The 20,404-nt window shown below is 41.0% G+C and overlaps 1 protein-coding gene across 5 annotated transcripts in view; it reads left to right on the top strand.

Moving 5' to 3' along the window:
* The window catches only part of ablim1b (actin binding LIM protein 1b), a 497,169-nt gene that overhangs the window by 453,743 nt on the left and 23,022 nt on the right, over window positions 1-20,404 (top strand). For 4 of the 5 annotated variants that reach the window (XM_068052960.1, XM_068052954.1, XM_068052958.1 and 1 more), the window contains exons 15-19: window positions 2,559-2,696; window positions 5,659-5,747; window positions 6,898-7,027; window positions 9,360-9,424; window positions 18,485-18,545. In XM_068052960.1, coding sequence (XP_067909061.1) covers window positions 2,559-2,696; window positions 5,659-5,747; window positions 6,898-7,027; window positions 9,360-9,424; window positions 18,485-18,545 — 483 coding nt within the window. The remainder of the gene's footprint in view (window positions 1-2,558; window positions 2,697-5,658; window positions 5,748-6,897; window positions 7,028-9,359; window positions 9,425-18,484; window positions 18,546-20,404) is intronic. The other variant, XM_068052959.1, reaches the window with a different exon arrangement.

Genomic DNA, 20,404 nt, shown 5'->3' with positions numbered 1-20,404 from the left:
TACCACAATAAAATAAAAAAATACATATCTCTGTTGGCAGCATAAAAACAGCAGATTTTATCTTATTTAAATCATGGATTGGTGTAGAAATACTCTAAGCCTCAAAGGATTTATTATCTACACTGTAAATAAACATGTCTCATGCCAATTTGTACGCCATTCCGCTGAGGTTTTTGAGGATCTTCCACTGAAATTACGAGGGACAAACAGAAATTCACCCACAGAAATTTAACCCCACAAATGCCAAGCCTGTATTCCTTTAACTCTCATCAGTTTATTACCATCTTGACCTTTTGGTAACGCTGTATTATACAAAACCATATGATTATGTTTTATGATATAATTGTGATGTAGTTGTCCGTTCCCTAATGTTTCATCTGGACCACCAGGGGGCCATAGCAGCCTGTTAGATTGGCATTGGAAAGCTGTTCCCTGTCCTTATGTCATTAAGACAACATTAACAGTACAATTGGACAAACTTAAGAGACTCTTATACCCGGACATCTATTTATGAAAACTGTGTTGGTTCAGACACTTTGACCTCTTACTAAGTTTGCAATTAGAAGGTTTTTTGAAATATTATTATGAACTAAGTCAAATAAACATAGTTGCTCCAGACAATACCAGGTGTGTCCAAGTGTATCATCGCAGCAGTGTTACATCTCACAGTTAGATTGAACACAGAAGCTTTTTGATTATTGTTCATGATTAGAAGAACTCCTCATTAATCACTGAGCTACGGCTTTGGTTAGTTCTGAAATTCGCTGATAAGACTAAAATTGGAACTGAAGGTCCATAGTGCAGGAGACTCCACTGAGGCTGAAAAAAGAAAAAGAGATGAAGTAAGTTAACAAGTACTGATGAAGGGGTATGAAGCCTGAAGGTTGTTAAATGGAAAGAACTATTGAGGGCAGTGTAGATTTCTATAGTTTTGAGGTCCTGGGAAAGACTGAGTTAGATTTGGAGACTCCAATTAGTCTTGATTTCAAAACAGTGCGGAAGAGCCTCATAGCTATTGGGAAAGGGTGAGGAAACAAGCTGCCAACTGCAGCACAGATAGATCAATTTAAGAGGAAACTAAAGGGAAAATTTCCTGATACAGTGAAGAACTGACTCAAGGGGAGTGCAGTCAGACAATCAACAATACCGCCTTGTTTTCAACTCACAAGTGTGATTCCCTGCTGGGGGTTTGGGGTTGGAGAATTTAACATTAGATAGCCATGACTGTTCCTTTGGGTGAGGGCAAATAGCAGTAACGTGTTTAGAATGGCACTGTGTCAGATCTTGTCACAGGTTTTGTAAAGGTCCAAGACAAGGACAGATGGTTCATCAAATCATTTAAGAACACAATTTCAGAGGCATGTATCAGTCAACAAGAACACTAGTAGGACATCTATATCATATACCATATTGATGCTTATAGATTAGGCTAGAATTTTCAGGCTGTTGGTTAACTGGAAATTTATGACAGCTTCCATCATCTTAGGAAGTACTTTTGCAAGGGTGATAAGATGGCAGTTAGGAAGTTAAAGAGGAACACGTTTCTTTGCAGTAGGTGAATATAAACAAATTTCCAAGGACTAGGAAATGAGCTGGGAGAACATAGGCTAAATGCAGAGGCACAAATCTAGAGAACATAGAGAAGGACACCGTCAGAACTAGACATGGTAGTGGAGTTCAGAGAACAGAGGGTTTGCCAGGCCTAGCAGGAATAAGATGATAGTCAAGATGAAAGAATAGGATAACATGATGGAGTGCACATTATGAGATATAAGCAATGTCTTTCAGAGGTGGTTCTTTTTTTGTTAGATTAAATAAATTGATTAAATACACTTACATTAATGGGTAAACTCATTGAACCTGTACCCCCAAGGAGGAACCATGTGTAAAGAAACTGAATTGGAGATAGGGCTGCATCACAGCATTAATGATTTTCCAATCTGCATTCCCTTCAAGTGTATCTCCTCGCAAGTGTATCTCCTCGCTGGTGGATTTCCCTTAAATGAAAATTGCCTTCAAATTAGCCAACTACCATCTTAAAGTGATCATTATTGTTCTTTGTATAAATATTTTTTATGTCAACTGAAATTAAAAAGAAAATCTACACTATATGCTGTACAAAATTAATGGCTATGTTAAACTAAATTAAGGCAAAATATTTAAATCACATATGCTGACTACAGTGAATATTGAGGCTTGCAGACAGGAGTGTTAGGAATTGCTTCTAAATCTAATATATACACCACTTTATGCACTTAAAAGTGAGTCCTACAATATTAGGTCTCATATAAATGTGCTACAGTTTTTTCCATAATGACTTGTTATGTTTCCTGTTACAACTAACCAATTATAAAATATTTAGTATGATGATTCATTTTCAAAATAGAGTACGATAACTTTATGCCAAATGAATATGATTTTTATTTGTGATGAAGAGATTTTGCTAACGCTATACTGATTAGTGGAGGGTGCTGAAAGCCTACATCAGTCTGGTAGGAGACCCAAGTCTATTTCAGACACAGTAACATGTGCTGAGTTCCCACTGGTTGCCACTCTAGATGCAGCTGCAATGGCAGCACAACTCAAGACAGGCGTGGAAATCATCAAGTCATCCAAGTTCCCAGCTGCCCAGGCTCCAGATCCTGACCAAACATCTGAGGTGGAGACTGACTACTGGCCAGGTCCGGGTACCATAGGTATGATAAAAGCCTGACAAATGGGCGTTGAAGTTCATTATTTTTTTCAAACTTTCTCTTTTCTCAGGTCAAAGTTAATAACATAAGGATAATCTTGCCAAAGCTAAAATTTTAACGGTGACTTTTTCCAGCATTTTTAAATTTCTAATTTGTTTTTGATAATGCTAATAATTCTAAAAAAAAACACTGAATAAAAAAACTGAATCTCAATTCACATGACTTAGCAAACAGAACATTTTCATTGATACATTGTCATATGTCATGAAGTCATACTGTGCAGGTAGAAGCTGAAGACTGTAGTGCAGCACTGTTTAAATTCTTATTGGAACTGACTAACTGAAGTTGGTGTCCATCGCAAGAAAAAGCAAGAAATGTTCTTAATGGAAAGTGCCACCCTTAATTATCCTGGAGGCTGCATGAGACAATGGCAGCCGTGTTCTCCTTTGGTATTCTATTTAGCACCTCAGCCAAACACTGTCTTATTGAGTTGGTGAGTTCAAGTGACGAGGAGCCTTGGAACTCAAACTTCTTTCTCCTGAGATGGGAATCAACATTTCAGCTGCTGTAGTTGTATAATTTATAGTGTAGCTGGGTCCAGTCTGCTAAAGACATACAAGTAGTGCTATTTATCACAAACTGTACAATTGCATTGGCCAAGTATCAGTGTGGTTAATATGATCACTTCACAGTGGCAATTGTTCAACCGAACAACCATACCTGAAATCCATTCCCACAGAGCAACTAGGTGAGCCATTTTGTTGGAATGTAAATCCAAGAGATGAAAGGTCATTGTGAGGGTAGCTTTTGACTGTTTATGTTTGTGCAGGCTCAGGCAATGCTGAAGTACTGATGCACAGTATTCAGCAGTTCATTGCTGAGATCAGCAAGATGTAGTGTTGCTGTCAACCCCTCCTTTAAATTCCTGGCTTAAAAGTGCTATTCTGTTCAAAAAGTAATCTATTTTTCATTTATGTACAAATGATGCAATAGCATAATTTATATTGGTTTGTTTCATCATTTTGTTGCTATCCGTCTTTGCATTTATGAGAAAATAAGATTTGTCAAACAGTGTTTCTGTGTTAACAATATCAGTTTCAGGGCCAGCCTTCCTTCCTTTTAAAGTCATTTAGGTGTTTCCCCTTATTTGGTGAGCACGTGTTGCAACTCCCATCAGGCAAACAGATTGCCCTAAAACTAGAAGCATATCAATGGGCTGCACTGTGGATTGATTTAAAGGGTTATAATATTGGAACTTAAATTAATGTCTCTAAAGTTGGTCTTCCAGAAAGTGTACTGTCCCCAAAGTTTTTTTTTCAAATGTCTTCAGCAATATAATTGACCGTTTCCATACAGCACCATCACTGAGAGTCTATCTGGTGCCAGTAAATTGACCTAATATAATATTTCATGCATAAATGCATTTTTTTTTGGAGGGATTTAACAGTTTTTCCCAACTTTCTTTAAACCACTGATTTCCTTCATAATATATGACAGCAGTGTCTCTCCAGTCTGATTAATGTGGTTGGAAAGAGAGACTGGTGAAGTTATATAAAAAAACAAGCTATGTTTTATCTTGGCCCAAACTCTTTACTGAATCCTTAGTGCAGACTAAAACAATTCTGTTTTATATTTTAGCTCAGATTTTTGAAGCAGAATTATAGTAGGAAAGGGGTAGCTTTCTGCCACTCAGCCTTTCTCCAAATTCTTGAACTGTTTCAGATGTGTTCTGTAACTTTAGAGTAAAAACTATATTTTTTTTCCTATTTTCATTAACAATTCGTTTTCTCAGTGGACACCCAGCATTGCTACTCACTGTGGCTTTTACACACCTGAGAATATTGTATTTGACTCATCCTGACATGCAGTGTCATTAAACCTGTGTAGCAGCTGAGATACAGTAATTCAGCATGGCGAGAAGTGTTTTGTTGAGTTAACTGCAAACTCATCACATATCACTTGGCCAATATTCTAACTGCACGGGCCACTAAACAGCACGTTGAGGGTTTTTTTGGTGGGCGTCATGAATTCCTGGTGATTTTTGCACCTAACCTTGAAGTCCTGAAGAAATCAGGAAAAGGCAAGATGTTTCCAGGTATGTTTGTTTAGGTTTAATGTATTTTTGGTCATAAAGGGTGTTCTTCCTTAACTTAGGATCACTGTGTGGGGGATTCTCATAAGTCTACTGCCCAATTTATGCTGGAAAATGGGCGGTAGGCAAACAAAGATTTTATAGCATTGGCTGCCCGAGGTGAGCACAACTTAATTAATGAGTAGCAACGTTCTCAGCTGAGTCAGACAGGAGTCTTATTTAAACTGTGGTTCTAATGCCCATCGTAGGACCTTGATACAATTTTCATGAACTAATGGGTGTGCATGCCCACACACGTCCTGCCCATTGGTCCCTGGCATGGAGCAGCCCAATCAGTGACCCTTAAAGGGACCACTGCTCCAAGATTGGGCCAATTTTTTTTCTATCTTTTATTCTTGTGACACCAGGAGGAAGACTCCTGCTCCTTCTGGTTCCATTAAAATACTTCGACCTGCTTCCAGGCTCTGTGCCTGCACCTTCCTCTAGTTTCACGCCCTCCCTGACTAGTGTGCTGCCTTAAAGAGCCCAGTTCGCAAACAGATCACTGGCTGATTGCTAATGAGACCCAACTATCAAGATGGCTTGAGCTTCTCACGGTGTAATCGCAGTTGGATGATCGCAATCACAATGCTGGTCGCCTGCCTTATTAATGCACCAGACAGAAATCGCCCCCTGTATACCCACTGGGGAGAAAACGTTATTAAAGTCCCATGATCTAGTTCCTCTCTAAAATCCGATCCAATAGTCCTCTAGAAGAACCTTCTCAAATGCGGCTAAGCCATCAAGATGATTGTGGGCTTCATCCCTCTTTGGTTATGAACTGGGCAGTATTTATTATCAAAATCCTCTGAAGTTGTATTTTGTTACTCCCAGGAACAGACAGGAGGAGAGGAAGTGAACGAGAAGAGGAGGATGAGGAAAAACTCAGACGTAGACAACTCCAGGAGGAGCAACTCAGTAAAGTATGACCGTATCTAGAGCTGTTAGAATGTACTATTAAAAGAATGGTATTTTTATGTCCTAAATTTAACATTCATAACATTAATGAGGTTAAAGAAACAAGCAAATGACAATCTATAACAGTCACTCTACTCCTGTGATTCAATAATTTGCATGTGTTTGTTTGTTTTGTGTATCTTGTCCGTTGGTATTAAGCTGATGTAAAGAGCAGGTTGAGATAATTCTGTATTACTTTCAGTCTACCTTCAATTTGCCAGTTCGTGCATATTAAACCTATTATTTCTGATCAAGACATTTTTCAGATTTGTATGTATTTTGCATTTTTTGGTTTATCTGTCTATTTTTCTTTAAACAATCTGCAGTGAGTACCATTTTCCCCTTCCTGTGGTTCAGTTTAATATTTTTGCATCATCTTTGTGATGTCATCAATGTATCTTTACTGAAAATTTACTTGCAAATCTCTGGATATCCCAAAGTGCTTTACAGCCCCATTTGCTCTCTCAGGCGGATGTAAAAGATCCTGTGGTTTAGTTCAAAGAAGAGCTGGGGAGTTCTCCCTGACCCTGGTCAGTATTTATCCCTCAACAAGCACCCAAAATAGATCTCGTTATTTATTTTATTGCTGTTTTTGGTACCTTGTGCGCCAATTTTGGCTGCCACATTTCCTTTATTACACCAATCGCGACACTTCGAAAGTATTTCTTTGGCTGTAAAGTGCTTTAGGATGTCCTGAGGTTATGAAAGATGCTATATAAATGAACGTCTTTCTTTTTCTTCCTTTCATTTAAGGATTCCCCCAGCACAATTGAGAATCTAACAAGATAGGTCACTTCACACAAACTGCTACCAACCGAAGTTGTTACTATTCCCCTTCAGTATTGCTTGGGTTAATAGAAAGGAAATGAATTTTTAGTCAAAATAGAATTGTTTGTCTTGTATTCCTGCCCAACACATACCACTGCTCTTGTTTGTTCTCTGCTTATTGCAACAGTTCAAAGTAAATTATGTTCAAAAAGGGACATTGTCCACAGGGAAACCAAGCAATGTTTAGCTGGACTCAGCACAGTAACTCCTACCCACTGATGCTGCATTAGTTGCTGTTCAGAAATACTGGCTTATTTATTTTTGGAGTTATCTTTTCTCATTGTACAGATCCAGTCAGGCCTTGGGAAGCTGATCCTGAAGGAAGAGCTGGAAAAGGAGAAGCAAGCCCGCTTAGCCTCTCATACTCTCTCTGCTGACCCCCACTTCAGACCTCGTTATGATTCAGCAGGGAATGCATGTAAGAATATAAACCTTACATTAAATCTGTGAGATAAATAACTTCTTTATTAGTTTAATTCTTTGGTATGGGCCACTGTACAGCTGGACTTACAACTCTTTTTAAATTACCTTCTGCCAAGCTTCACCATTTTACAAAGTTGCCCTTTTATATACTTCATATTGTGATATTTTACCTAGTTCCATGCAATTTGGTCCATAAAAAGCACTTCCTGATAATATCACTGGAATATTTTTAATTAGATATCATTCAATGCATCAGAAGTGTGTGGATTGTTGGAATGTTTTGATTAATTACATAGACATTATTTGAAGTTGATTTAAAGTGGTTGCAGCAAGCAATAACAGGATTTTCCACTTTAAAAATGCCCATTTATAATCAGTGTGCCTCTGCTGAATAATGTTAGCTCCATCTTAGAAAACAAACTCCAGTGTAGGTGGGCTTTGTGCCATTTTCAATGAGATGATGATCTGTCAGGAGGAGACATCAAGTGAAGGCTACCCACATTGCACAAGAAGGCACTGAGGCAAAGAATGAATTACCCCAATTCATTCTCTGGCTCATTAGCAACAACAGGATCTTTAGGAGAAGGTCACCTGTCCACCCTTTTGACAATAGTCTGGTAGGTGCGAGAGGGCCCGAAAAAGTCGGAAAAAAGTAGTTGCACGAACCTGTACCACTAGCCGTGACTTGCCAACTTATTGCCTGCTGAAGTTCATTGCATAAACTAAAGCTTCCCTAAGGCTTCGTAGACTAGGTTGAGAATATCTAACATAACAGAAGTCATAACGTCTGCCATTATATTCCCAAATACTAATGTTCTTGAACACTTGCATGTTGCCTTTTTGAAAATCATGATAATTAGAAATCTTCTGAGACTATTGTAGTGGTGAGTAATCTCCATGTGACTCCATGCGATCTGGTAAAAGGCTTTTATGAACAACCTGCTGAAGAAAATCCAAAGTGTTAAGCCTCTAATTCTAATGAATAGCCTTGATTAATAAAGTAGCCAATCAAAATGTTCCAGGTTGTGTTCTCTCTGTTCACAATTTCATATCATGCAGACCTTTAAGTTTTTACTTTAAGGCTATAATACCTGAATATAATGACAATGAAAATTATCCTCACACTAAAGGAATGGATGCTGCTCATTTCCCTTTCATTAGCCAAAATGCAATTATTTTTATATTTATACAACAATACAAACCTAACCCTAACATCAATTGTGCCTTTAGATTATAAGTACTGTACTCTAATTGGAAAAAGCAGTCGTAGCATGGGGAAAAGACACTGATCAGTAAGAAAGAGTTCTTTAATACCTAAGTTGCATGCTTCAGTCTAATCTTCGAAAGATTTCCACTGAAATAAAATAGTTTTCAAAATAGTTTCCTGCTAATGTGGGAACTAAGCAGAAACTTTCAGGGTTGAAACATTGGATCCCAGGAATAGAATCTTCTGTTAAGTTAACCAATAAACCTATGAGGGCATTTAGGAAGTAAGGAATTTTAATAGCTAAACCAGCTCAGTAAAAATGTTTTAGAGGACATTTTCATTTGTCCTTTTGTTGGAGTAGGTATTATTTTGATGTTTCCTCCTCTAGGATTCCGTGTCCTCTTCTGCATCAACTCAGTTTGCTTTAGTTGTACATAGTCCCATGTTTAAGTGGCCAAATATGTTTGTATTATAGGAAATCAACAGTGATTGCACTGAAAAGATTATTTGATCAATTTTTCTGTCCTCTAATCGCCTCAGCATAAGTCAGGTAGTGCATAGTTTTGCAAGTGCCAGATAGGATTATTGCCTTGGATTGGGTGCTTTCTTCAAGGTGGGGTGGAAAGTTGTGTGCTCGTCCAGGTCAAGTGCAGCAACAAAATCATCTCCATCCACACAATGCATCTTACTGTGCCAAATAATTTATAAAAGTAACACTTTCCTAAGATAAATGGAAATTCCTGGAGGACACTTTACAAATCTTTCAATCTGAAGCCCCGTGACTCTAACTACTTTCTTAATGCTATTATGATTCCAACATAAAACTGTGGGGAATAAACTTTAAATAGGCTTGACTATGGATACTAAGCATTCAATTCTGAAAGACAATTCATCCTCGCTCTCTATTGTCATAAAAAGCATTACATTGCTGCTATTCCTGATAGCATTATTTAATTTTAACATATAGATATCCATATTTAATTGCCCATCTCCTTTACTTGGAAGTTAGACTGCTGCTTTAGAGCTACTAACATAGAGTATTAGGATAAGTGTATTATTTTTGTTACCTCCTGTTGACTGTCCAAGGTTCTAATGTAGCTTTCACCTTTCTCCCCTTCAGCCCTGCATGCCTCTGCCTCCAAAACTTCCTCCCTCCCTGGTTACGGAAGAAATGGGCTACATAGGGTAAGACAAGACCAGCATGTTAAGGCAGAGCTGATATCAGCTGGTATTCCTTGTTTCTGAGTGATCAATTTCCTTTATCCTTCCTTTACCTTTAAAATTGTAACCCCTAGCTCTTATCTACCAACTTGGAAGTATTAGCAACAAGTTGTCCAAAGCATGTTTGTCGAGATGTAATTTTGTAATTGCATGGTGACTAAAGAATGGGTTGTTACAGCAAATTTTTAGGAAAATAAATAAGTTTACAGTGTTTTGCACTACACTGCTCATGAAACAAAGTTACTAGAGTGTTGGGAAAAATACTGCCATATCACAGCTACTCCAAATATAAAAGATGCATTTTCTGTATTGGGCCAATATATGCTATAGAATGAGCTATGAATTTGGATTGATGGGAATGCTATAATTTTGAAGCTTTCACATTTGAGCCGATGACTTGCTTTTGATAAAAGTCTTGGGTAGTGAAAAGACATCTTTTATTCTAATTTATTGCTAAGAAATCAGAAGAAAGAAGAATTAGTGGTGCAGTTAATTAACACACTGTCCTTTCAGCTCTGGGATCTGGGTTTGAATGCAATAGGATAGAAATCTTCTCACGGTAAAGGTGCTGCAGGAATTGAGTTGGCTCAGGCCCAACATATCAAACTGTACCTAATTTGGTATTAATTCATAGTCTCACTCAGAAGATCCACAACAATGGTTCAATTAAGAAGAGGAAATAAATTCCCTGGTGCACTCAGGAAGGTCGTCTTGTCAATGGGCTATGGCAGATTGTTGGGGAAAAGTAGAGGCAGCTTTACTTTGCAACTGTCTGTGCTGCACCTGATACTGATAATGTTTGACATTGAGGGAAGCATGCCTGAAATGTGAACTTTTTTTTTTGTCAAACAAAATTCCTTGCATTTATGAGCACAAAAATTCACCAAAATTGTAAGAAAAACAAAAGACATCCTCAGTTGAATTCTTGAAATAAGTGTATTCTAATGACCAGTTTGGGGTTAACCCTGTCCCATGATAGTCGCTTGGTTCACACTACTGTCTGCTTTTTATCTGCCTCATGGAAATTAAGGACATGGAAAAATATTGGAAAGCAAAATTAAGGAAAACTCAAAGATGTTTTAAAAATGCATAAAGGGCAAGAGGATAACTAAGGAAAGAGAAGGGCCTATTAGAGCCCGAAAAGGTAACCTGTGCATGGAAGCAGAAGATGTGGACCTGGTTCTTAGTGAATACTTTGCGACTGTCTTCACAAAAGAGGCTGACGAGGCATATATTGTAGTTGGGGAGGAGGACTGTGAAATATTGGATGGGATAGGCATGGTGAGAGAGAAAATATTAAGGGGTCTAGCATCTTTGAAAATGGATAAATCGGCAGACCCGGATGAAATGCATCCCAGGCTGCTAGGAGAAGCAAGGGAGGAAATAACGGAAGCTCTGACCATCATTTTCCAACCCTCTCTGGCTCAAGGTGTGGTGCCAGAGGAGTGGAGGATTGCTAGCAATGTATCATTGTTTAAAAAGGGGAAAAGGGATACATCAAGTAATGACAGGCCAGTCGATGGTGGGCAAATTATTGGAAAAATTCTATGTCATTTAGAAAGGCACAGATTAATCACGGACAGTCAACATGGATTTGTTAAAGGAAGGTCATGTCTGACTAACTTGATTTGAATTTTTTGAGGAAGTAACAAGGAGGATCAACAAGGACAGCACATTTGATGTAGTTTACATGGATTTTAGCAAGGCTTTTAATAAGATCCACATGGCAGGCTGGCCAGAAAGTTCAAGTTCATGGGATCCAAGGGAAAGTGCAAGTTGGATTCAAAATTGGCTCAGTGGCAAGAAGCAAAAGGTAATGGTCAACAGGTCTGTTTGTGACTAGAAGGCTGTTTCCAGTGAGATTCCACAGGGTTCAGTACTAGTTCCCTTCTTTTTGTGGTATATATGAATGAATTAGACTTAAATGTAGAGGGTATGGTTAAAAAGTTTACAGATGATACAAAAATTGGCTATGTGGTTGATAGTGAGAAAGAAAGCTGAAGACTGTAGGGAGAGATCAGTCGACTGGTCAGGCAGGCAGAAGGCTGGCAAATGGAATTCAATCCAGAGAAGTGTAAGACGATGCATTTGAGGAGGTCAAACAAGGCGAGGAAATACATAATAAATGGTAGGATTCTGGGAAGGGTAGAGGAACAGAGGGACCTTGGAGTGCATATCCATAGATCCCTGAGGGTAACAGGACAGGAAGATAAGGTGGTTAAGAAGGCTAATAGAATATAAGAGCAAGGAGGTTATGCTGAAACTTTATAAAACAGTAGCTAGACCACAGCTAGAGTATTGCATACAGTTCTTGTCACTGCATTTCAGTAAGGATGTGATGGCAATATAGAGGGAACAGAGGAAATTTACGAGGCTGTTGCCAGGACTGGAGAATTTTAACTATCAGGAAAGATTGGATAGGCTGAGATTGTTTTCTTTAGAAGAAAGGATGCTGAGAGAAGATTTAATTGAGGTGTATAATATTTGAGGGGCCTAGATAGAGTGGTCAATAACCGGGGGACATAGATTTAAAGTAATTGCTAGGAGGATTAGAGGGGAGTTGAGAATTCTTTTCACCCACAGGGTGAAAGGGTGCTAGAGGCAGAAACCTTCATTGCATTTTAAAAAAAATACTTGGAAATGCATTTGAAGTCCCATAATCTACAAGGCTATAGATGAAGAGCTTATCGTTTCAGGTCAGTGACCCTTCATCAGAACTGGCAAAGGTTAGAAATGTAAAAGGTTTTAAGCAAGTAAAGCAAGTAGGGCAAGAGATAACAAAAGAGAAGGTGTTGATAGGACAAGGTCACAGAGAATAACTGACCAGGAGGTCATGGAGCAAAGGCAAACGGTATGTTAATGGTGTGCTGAAAGACAAAGCATTAGTACAGAGAGGGTGTTAATGGACAGAAAACTGAGCAGCCTGGCCCCAGGCACAAACATGAAAAAAAGTGGGTAGGCACAGTAGAAACAAACTAAAATAAAATAAACACATAAAAAATAAAAAGGGGGCCCATCATGCTCTGAAATTATTGAACTCAATGTTCAGTCCGGCAGGCTGTAGCATGCCTAATCTATAAATGAGATGCTGTTCCTCAAGCTTGCGTTGATGTTCACTGGAACACTGCAGCAATCCCAGGACAGAGATGTGAGCATGAGAGCAGGGGGGAGTGTTGAAATGGCCAGCAACCGGAAGTTCGGGGTCCTGCTTTCGGACTGAGCGGAGGTGTTCTGCAAAGCGGTCATCCAATCTGCGTTTAGTCTCACCAATGTAGAGGAGACCACATTGTGAGCAGCGAATACAGTATCCTAAATTGAAAGAAGTACAAGTAAATTGCTGCTTCACCTGAAAGGAGTGTTTGGGGCCTTGGATAGTGAGGAGAGAGGAGGTAAATGGGCAGGTATTACACCTCCTGCGATTGCAGGGGAAGGTGCCATGGAAAGGGGAAGATGGTGGGGGTAATGGAGGAGTGGACCAGGGTGTCGTGGGGGGGGAATGATCCCTTCGGAATGCTGACGGGGAAGGGGAGGGGAAGATACGTTTGGTAGTGGCATCACGCTGGAGGTGGCGGAAATGGCGGAGGATGATCCTTTGGATGTGGAGGCTGATGGGGTGGAAAGTGAGGCCAAGGGGAACCCTGTTGGGGTTCTGGGAGGGAGGGGAAGGGGTGAGGGTTGAGGTGTGGGATATGGGCCGGACACGGTTGTGGGCCCTGTCAAAAGTGGGATTGGGCTGGATAGTTCCTTTCTGGCTGGTGCAGACACAATGGGCAGGATGGCCTCCTTCTGTGCTATAAATTTCTCGGATTCAATGAACAATACTCCAATCATGGCTTTGTGCTGCAATTGGCCACAGTTCGTATTGTCACAATGCAAAAAGAAAATAAAGAAATCAAATATTAAACTGGCTCTTGAGCTCCAATAAAAAAATGTAACCATACAGTGTTGTTATCCTTAAATAGCATGTCCTTAACAAAGTACCAACATCTGACTATCTTGGTGGCATGGAGTGATGGGAGAAAAGTTTGATACACCGCTGCTGAATTTTCAGTCTCAGCAAGAAAGACACTACAGTTAAGGAAAGTTTATGTCGAGTCATTATCCCTGAAATAATCAAGGGTGCCAAGTTTGCTATACTCTCAGCACTACATGAACTGCTTTGCCTGTGCTGGGATGAGGGAGCAGTACCACAGGACATGCGCGATGCCAATATCATCACCCTCTATAAGAACTAGGGTGACCACAGTGACTGCAACAGCTACCTTGGAATCTCCCTGCTCAGCATAGTGGGGAAAGCCTTCGCTTGAGTCGTTTTAAACAGACTACAGAAGCTGGCTGAGTGAGTCTATCCTGAGGCACAGTGCGGCTTTCGAGCAGAGAGATCCACCATTGACATGCTGTTCTCCCTTCGCCAGCTACAGGAGAAATGCCACAAACAACAGATGCCCCTTTACATTGCTTTCATAGATCTCACCAAAGCCTTTGACCTTGTTAGCAGACTTGGTTTCTTCAGACTACGAGCAAAGATCGGATGTCCACCAAAGCTGCTAAGTATCATCATCTCATTCCATGACAATATGAAAGGCACAATTCAGCATAGCGGAGCCTCATCAGACCCCTTTCCTATCCTGAGTGGCGTGAAACAGGGCTGTGTTCTCGCACCTACACTGTTTGGGATCTTCTTCTCACTGCTGCTCTCACATGCGTTCAAGTCTTCAGAAGAAGGAATTTTCCTCCACACAAGATCAGATGGCGGGTTGTTCAACCTTGCCCATCTAAGAGCGAAGACCAAAGTACGGAAAGTCCTCATCAGGGAACTCCTCTTTGCTGACGATGCTGCATTCACATCCCACACAGAAGAGTGTCTGCAGAGACTCATCGACAGGATTGCAGCTGCCTGAAATGAATTTGGCCTAATCATCAGCCTCAAGAAAACGAACATCATGGGACAGGGCATCAGAAATGCTCCATCCATCAATATCGGCGACCACGCTCTGGAAGTGGTTCAAGAGTTTACCTACCTAGGCTCAACTATCACCAGTAACCTGTCTCTCGATGCAGAAATCAACAAGTGCATGGGAAAGGCTTCCACTGCTGTGTCCAGACTGGCCAAGATGGTGTGGGAAAATGGCGCACTGACACGGAATACAAAAGTCCAAATGTTTCAAGCCTGTGTCCCCGGCAGTGAGGCCTGGACAACGAATGTCAGCCGAGAGCGACGTCTCAACTCATTCCATCTTCGCTGCCTCCTGAGAATCCTTGGCATCAGGTGGCAGGACTGTATCTCCAATGCAGAAGTCTTCAAGGCGGCCAACATCCCCAGCATATACACCCTACTGAGCCAGCGACGCTTGAGATGGCTTGGCCATGTGAGCTGCATGGAAGATGGCAGGATCCCCAAGGACGCATTGTACAGCGAGCTCATCACTGGTATCAGACACACCGGACGTCCATGTCTCCGCTTTAAAGACGTCTGCAAACGCGACATGAAGTCCTGTGACATTGACTACAAGTCGTGGGAGTCAGTTGCCAGTGATTGCAAGAGCTGGCAGACAGCCGTAAAGGCGGGGCTAAAGCTTGGTGAGTCGAAGAGACTTAGCAGTTGGCAGGAAAAAAGACAGAAGTGCAAGGAGAAAGCCAACTGTGTAACAGCCCCGACAACCAATTTTATCTGCAGCGCCTGTGGAAGAGTCTGTCACTCCAGAATTGGCCTTTATAGCCACTCCAGGCGCTGCTTCACAAACCACTGACCACCTCAAGGTGCTTACCCATTGTCTCTCGAGTCAAGGAGGCCAAAGAAAGATATCGAGTCTTCAACAAGCTGCAGTTTTATGTTTCCTGGTGACTGACTAAAAGCAGAATTGCCATGGGCTTGTAAGCTTTCCTGTCCTCAACGTCGCTAGGACAGTGTCACTTGGATGCACATATGTACCACTCCTGTTTTCTGATAGTCAAAGAATGGCAATTGTTTATACTACATTAAAAGTAGACAGAGGAATATCCTTCCTTTTTAAGCAAAGAGCTTTGATGTTGAAGAGAATTGAGCAAGAGAACTGCTCTGCTTTTGAACTAAAGTAATGTATTGCAGGGCTGAGCAGATAATTTTGATGGGATCCTTCCCAATCAAACATGAATTATTTAACTCACCCCTTGAAATAAATTACACGTAATAAGAAAACCCATGATAAGAGCACTTTCAAGTTACTTGTGTTAGAATGAGAAAACTTGAGGACTCTAAATATATAATTAAAGGATTACATGGATTATTGAAAAGAATAAAGTTAATGTATTGACATCACAGGCTGGATGCTATAGGCCCTCCACCGGCAGCAGACGAGAAAAATGGCGGCCCGCATGTTGCAGAGCCGCCACGATCCTAAACACGGCGGCTCATTACCATGTCTGCGTCAGCGGCCCCCCCCCCCTCCCCCCCCCCTCCCCCCCCTCCCCCCCCCCTCCCCCCCCCCCCTTCCCCCCCCTCCTCCGCCCGTCCAGTCACGTGGAGGGGACGGGCAAGTCATCCCCGGCAACAGTGTCCAGCGCCACTACGCAGATGTCGATGCCATTTTTAAAAGGTTTACAGCCCCAAATGACCGTTTCAAACCTTGAAGGCAAATTTAATTTAAAAGTCTAAAAAATATTTTTTTAAATCCTTCCATCCCCTCTCCCACCTGCCCCCAATAGCCTTACATTTAATTCCTTGCCCACTCGCCCCACAAAATACTTAGCTTGACTATGTGACCTCCCCCCCCCCCCCCAAAGTTCACAAACTCTAACCCTCAACCTTTTCCCATCATTCCTCCCGATCAATCCAAAAGGTTTGACCCCACTCCCTCCCCACCCCACCACCCTCACTGAGAAAAGTACCTCCTCCCCCCTCCACACAGGAGTTGCACCTTGTTTCCCCGGACGGGGATCCGAAGGCGCGTTGATGCCGGCCACCAGGATGAAGATCTCAACCTGCTGTCTGAATCGCAGCGGCCAGCATGTTAATGAATGATAAGTGCCCGTCTACATATTGTAATGCGGGTCCTGTCGTCAAGCGGGGTGGGGGGCCGACACGAGGCCTTGCCCCCGCCCCCGAGATTGGGATGGGCCCTGCCGGCGTCAAGGTCAGTGGCGGGCCTCCTCCGGAACAATCTTCATGCCCTCCCGTCACCGTTCCCAACATCCAGGGCTCTATAAAATTCAGCCCCACATCACGCAACAATAATTGCAATGCCTTACTCTTGGGTGGAGCATAAAATGCTTTATACATGTGTTACAATTGTAGGCCAGGCCCAAGTTTAATGTGCCAGTGAGAAAGGGCTCAGCTTGGGTCGTATGCCATACTGACAACCTTCTTGATTTTCGACTTTGTTACAGTCAATGGAGCATAAAATTGGACACCCTCTAATTTAATCCACCCTATTCTCACTGGACACATTAGTTAAAATTGGGCCTTCAGTATTTGACTTTTTAAAACCTAGACTAAGAATAAAAATTTTGAGATATATTTCAATTTTGAATTCAAGTAAATTAGAGCTGAGGAGTTCTACCTGTGACTAAATATAGTAATAAAATGCATTAATTTAGTTACAATATTTCTATATGAATGGAGATATTTTTTAATTCTGCGTTAGTACACAGACAATGGTATTATAGCATTTTGTATCCTATAGCTTCTTCAGCTATTAAAGGTATATTGAATCATCAAGCTGTGACATACTGTATTCATGCATGTGGGCAATGCTGGTAAGAGTGCATTGGACTATGTCTAATTCAGTGTTGTCCAAAAGAAATCATTGACATGGGTGGCACAGTGGTTAGCACTGCAGCCTCACAGCTCCAGCGTCCCGAGTTCAGTTCTGGGTACTGCCTGTGCCGAGTTTGCAAGTTCTCCCTGTGACTGCGTGGGTTTCCGCCGGGTGCTCTGGTTTTCTCCCACAGCCAAAGACTTGCAGGTAGATAGGTAAAGTGGCCATTATAAATTGCCCCTAGTGTAGGTAGGAGAATTGTGGGAATATGGGATTAACGTAGGATTAGTATAAATTGATGGTTGGCACAGACTCGGTGGGCCGAAGAGCCTGTTTCAGTGCTGGATTACTCTATGACTAGCCACAGGTGTGGTAATGGAGACACCATTTTAACTACATGCTCAAATTCTAATAGAAAATGCCATACACACAATACAGATAAATATGCTTCATATGTACATTTATTTAACAAGCATCTACCATCATTCAGTGCAAAACTTTGCTGTCTTTCTCTTGCAGTCTTTCTCTTTCACAGAATTTGGAATTCTGGCAATGAATTCATCAGACACAGCATGTCTGAGTGCAGCTTTGAAGTTTTTGTTCAACAGTTGGAAGCCGTACTTTGACTTCTTCAGAGAATGTTGGCTTGCACAATGAGATTTTCCAGACCTGCTTCTCTCTCCATCCAGAATGTGGTTGGATGCTGTTTGCCCTTTGCCATTACGTGCTCTGTTAAAGCTCAATATTGGATGGACTTGTTTCTTCTGCTGGCCTAGACCAGTTATGCTGATTGGTCCAGCTGATTCTAGCGCCTCTCTCTGTACAATGTTGCTGGTGTTTCCATGGTGCCAAAGACAGTGTTTTCACTCATGGTACACAACATTCTAGCAGCAAACCAATAAGTATTTAAAAGTGCACATCATTAAAACAAAAATCACTCTCTCCACTTTTCATCTTGCCAGTTTACCAACAAATACACAAAAAAGTTAAAGTACGCACACAAACCCATGCGAGTGAGTCTTGAAATCACATGCTTCACAATGGTGTCTCTTACCATTTTTATTTACGAATCACAAATGCAATTAGCTACAAGGGGTATGTGGCTAATTTTTTGGACAACCCTGGTCTAACTACTATTTCTGCATTATCTTTCAATGCCTTTATGGTAGATATAGTAATAAATCTATAATAACTGGTAGAGTACAATTATCCACTAAGACATCTGTAGACTGAATCACTGACCTAAAAACCTGTAAAGATTAATTATGCTTTCTTCTTATTTTGTTAGCCGCAGTCCACAGATTTCACACAGTATGACAGCTTCAGTGACATAAGTGAAGGTGTCAGAGGTAGGAATGTCTTTTTTCTTGTGCATATCTGTTCAGTTTATAAAATATGTTTAATCTTCTCTCCCAGAAAGTAGTTTGAGTGTCATGGTTTAATTCTGCTCCAGGCATCTGTATGATTTTCATTAAATTGCTCTGAACATAGGTTGCCGATAGTAAGTGGATGTATTGTTATTCCTGTACCTACTCCCTGTAACCCTGTGCATCTGCAGTAGATGAGTGCATCTGCTGTATCTTGATTAGTATCAGTGTGATTCATAGCCTTTGATGTAGTCTGTAGCAGTTTGTGGTAAAATGCCAATTTATAAAGTAATAACTAATGTAAGATTTTTATTTACATCAGTTACTTCTCTAAGAATTTTATTCTTGTGGACAAAGCTAGTTCATATGAAGCTAGTAATGACAGTGTAGTGCACATCTATATATTATCACTTAAAATCATAGAAAGTTTACAGCACAGAATGAGGCCACTTGGCCCATTGTGTTTGTGCCAGCTGAGAAAAAGCCAGCCAGCCTAATCCCACTTTCCAGCATTTGGTCCGTAGCCCTGCAGGTTACGGCACTTCAGGTGCACACCCAATTAGCTTTTAAATGAGATGAGTTTTTTTTGCCTCCAGTGCCTTTCAGGCAGTGAGTTCCAGACCCCCACCACCCTCTGGGTAGAAAAGTTTTTCCTCATCTCCCCTCTAATCCTTCTACCAGTAACCTGAAATCTATGCCCCCTAGTCGCTGACCTCTCTGCTAAAGTAAATAGGCTCTTCCATCTACTCTATCCAGGCCCCTCACAATTTTGTACATCTCATTCAAATCTCCCCTCAGCCTTCTCTGTTCCAAGGAGAACAACCCCAGCCTATCCAATCTTTCCTCATAGCTGCAATTTTCCAGTCCTGACAACATCCTCGTAAATCTCCTATGTACCCTCTCTAGTGCAATTACATCCTTTCTTTAATGAGGTGACCAGAACTGCACACAGTACTCAAGTTGTGGCCTATCTAATGTTTTTATATAGTTCCGGCATAACCTCCCTACTCATATATTCTACGCCTCAGCTAATAAAGGAAAGGATTCCATATGTGTTTTTAACCACCTTATTGACCTGTCCTGCTACCCTCAAGGATCCGTGGACATACACTCCAAGGTCCTTCACTTCCTCTACACCTCTCAGTATCCTCCCATTTATTGTGTATTCCTTTGCCTTATTTGAGCTCCCTAAATTCATCACCTCACATTTCTTTGGGTTAAATTCCATTTGCCATTTTTCTGCCCATCTTATCAGTCAATGAATATCTTCCTGCAGTCAACAGCAATCCTCCTTGCTTTCAACCACAGGCCAATTTTTATGTCGTCTGCAAACTTCCTGATCATTCCCCCTACATTTACATCCAAATCGTTAATATATACCACTAAAAGCAGGGGACCTAGTACTGAGCCCTGTGGAACCTTCCAGTCGCAAAAACACCCATCAACAATTACCTTTTGTTTCGTGCCACTGAGCCAATTTTGTATCCAGCTTATTACATTCCCCTGGATCCCATGGGCTTTTTTTTTAAATCAGTCTGCCATTTTGGACCTTGTCAAAAGCCTTGTTAAAATCCATATAGATCACGTCAACTGCACTGCCCTCATCATTCCTCCTTGTTAATTCCTCAAAAAATTCAATCAAGTTAATCAGACACGACCTTCCCTTAACAATTCCATGCTGACAATCCTTGATTATTCCATGTTTTTCTAAGTGACAGTTTATCCTGTCTCTCAGAATTGATTCCAATAACTTGCTCACTGCCGAGGTAAGACTGACTGGCCTGTAATTATTCAGTCTAACCCTCCCTCCCATTTTAAACAGAGGTATAATGTTATCAGTC

The sequence above is a fragment of the Heterodontus francisci genome, chromosome 20 (assembly GCF_036365525.1).
Source record: "Heterodontus francisci isolate sHetFra1 chromosome 20, sHetFra1.hap1, whole genome shotgun sequence".
Classification (NCBI taxonomy): domain Eukaryota; kingdom Metazoa; phylum Chordata; class Chondrichthyes; order Heterodontiformes; family Heterodontidae; genus Heterodontus; species Heterodontus francisci.
This window is presented reverse-complemented; position numbering and strand designations above follow the sequence as displayed.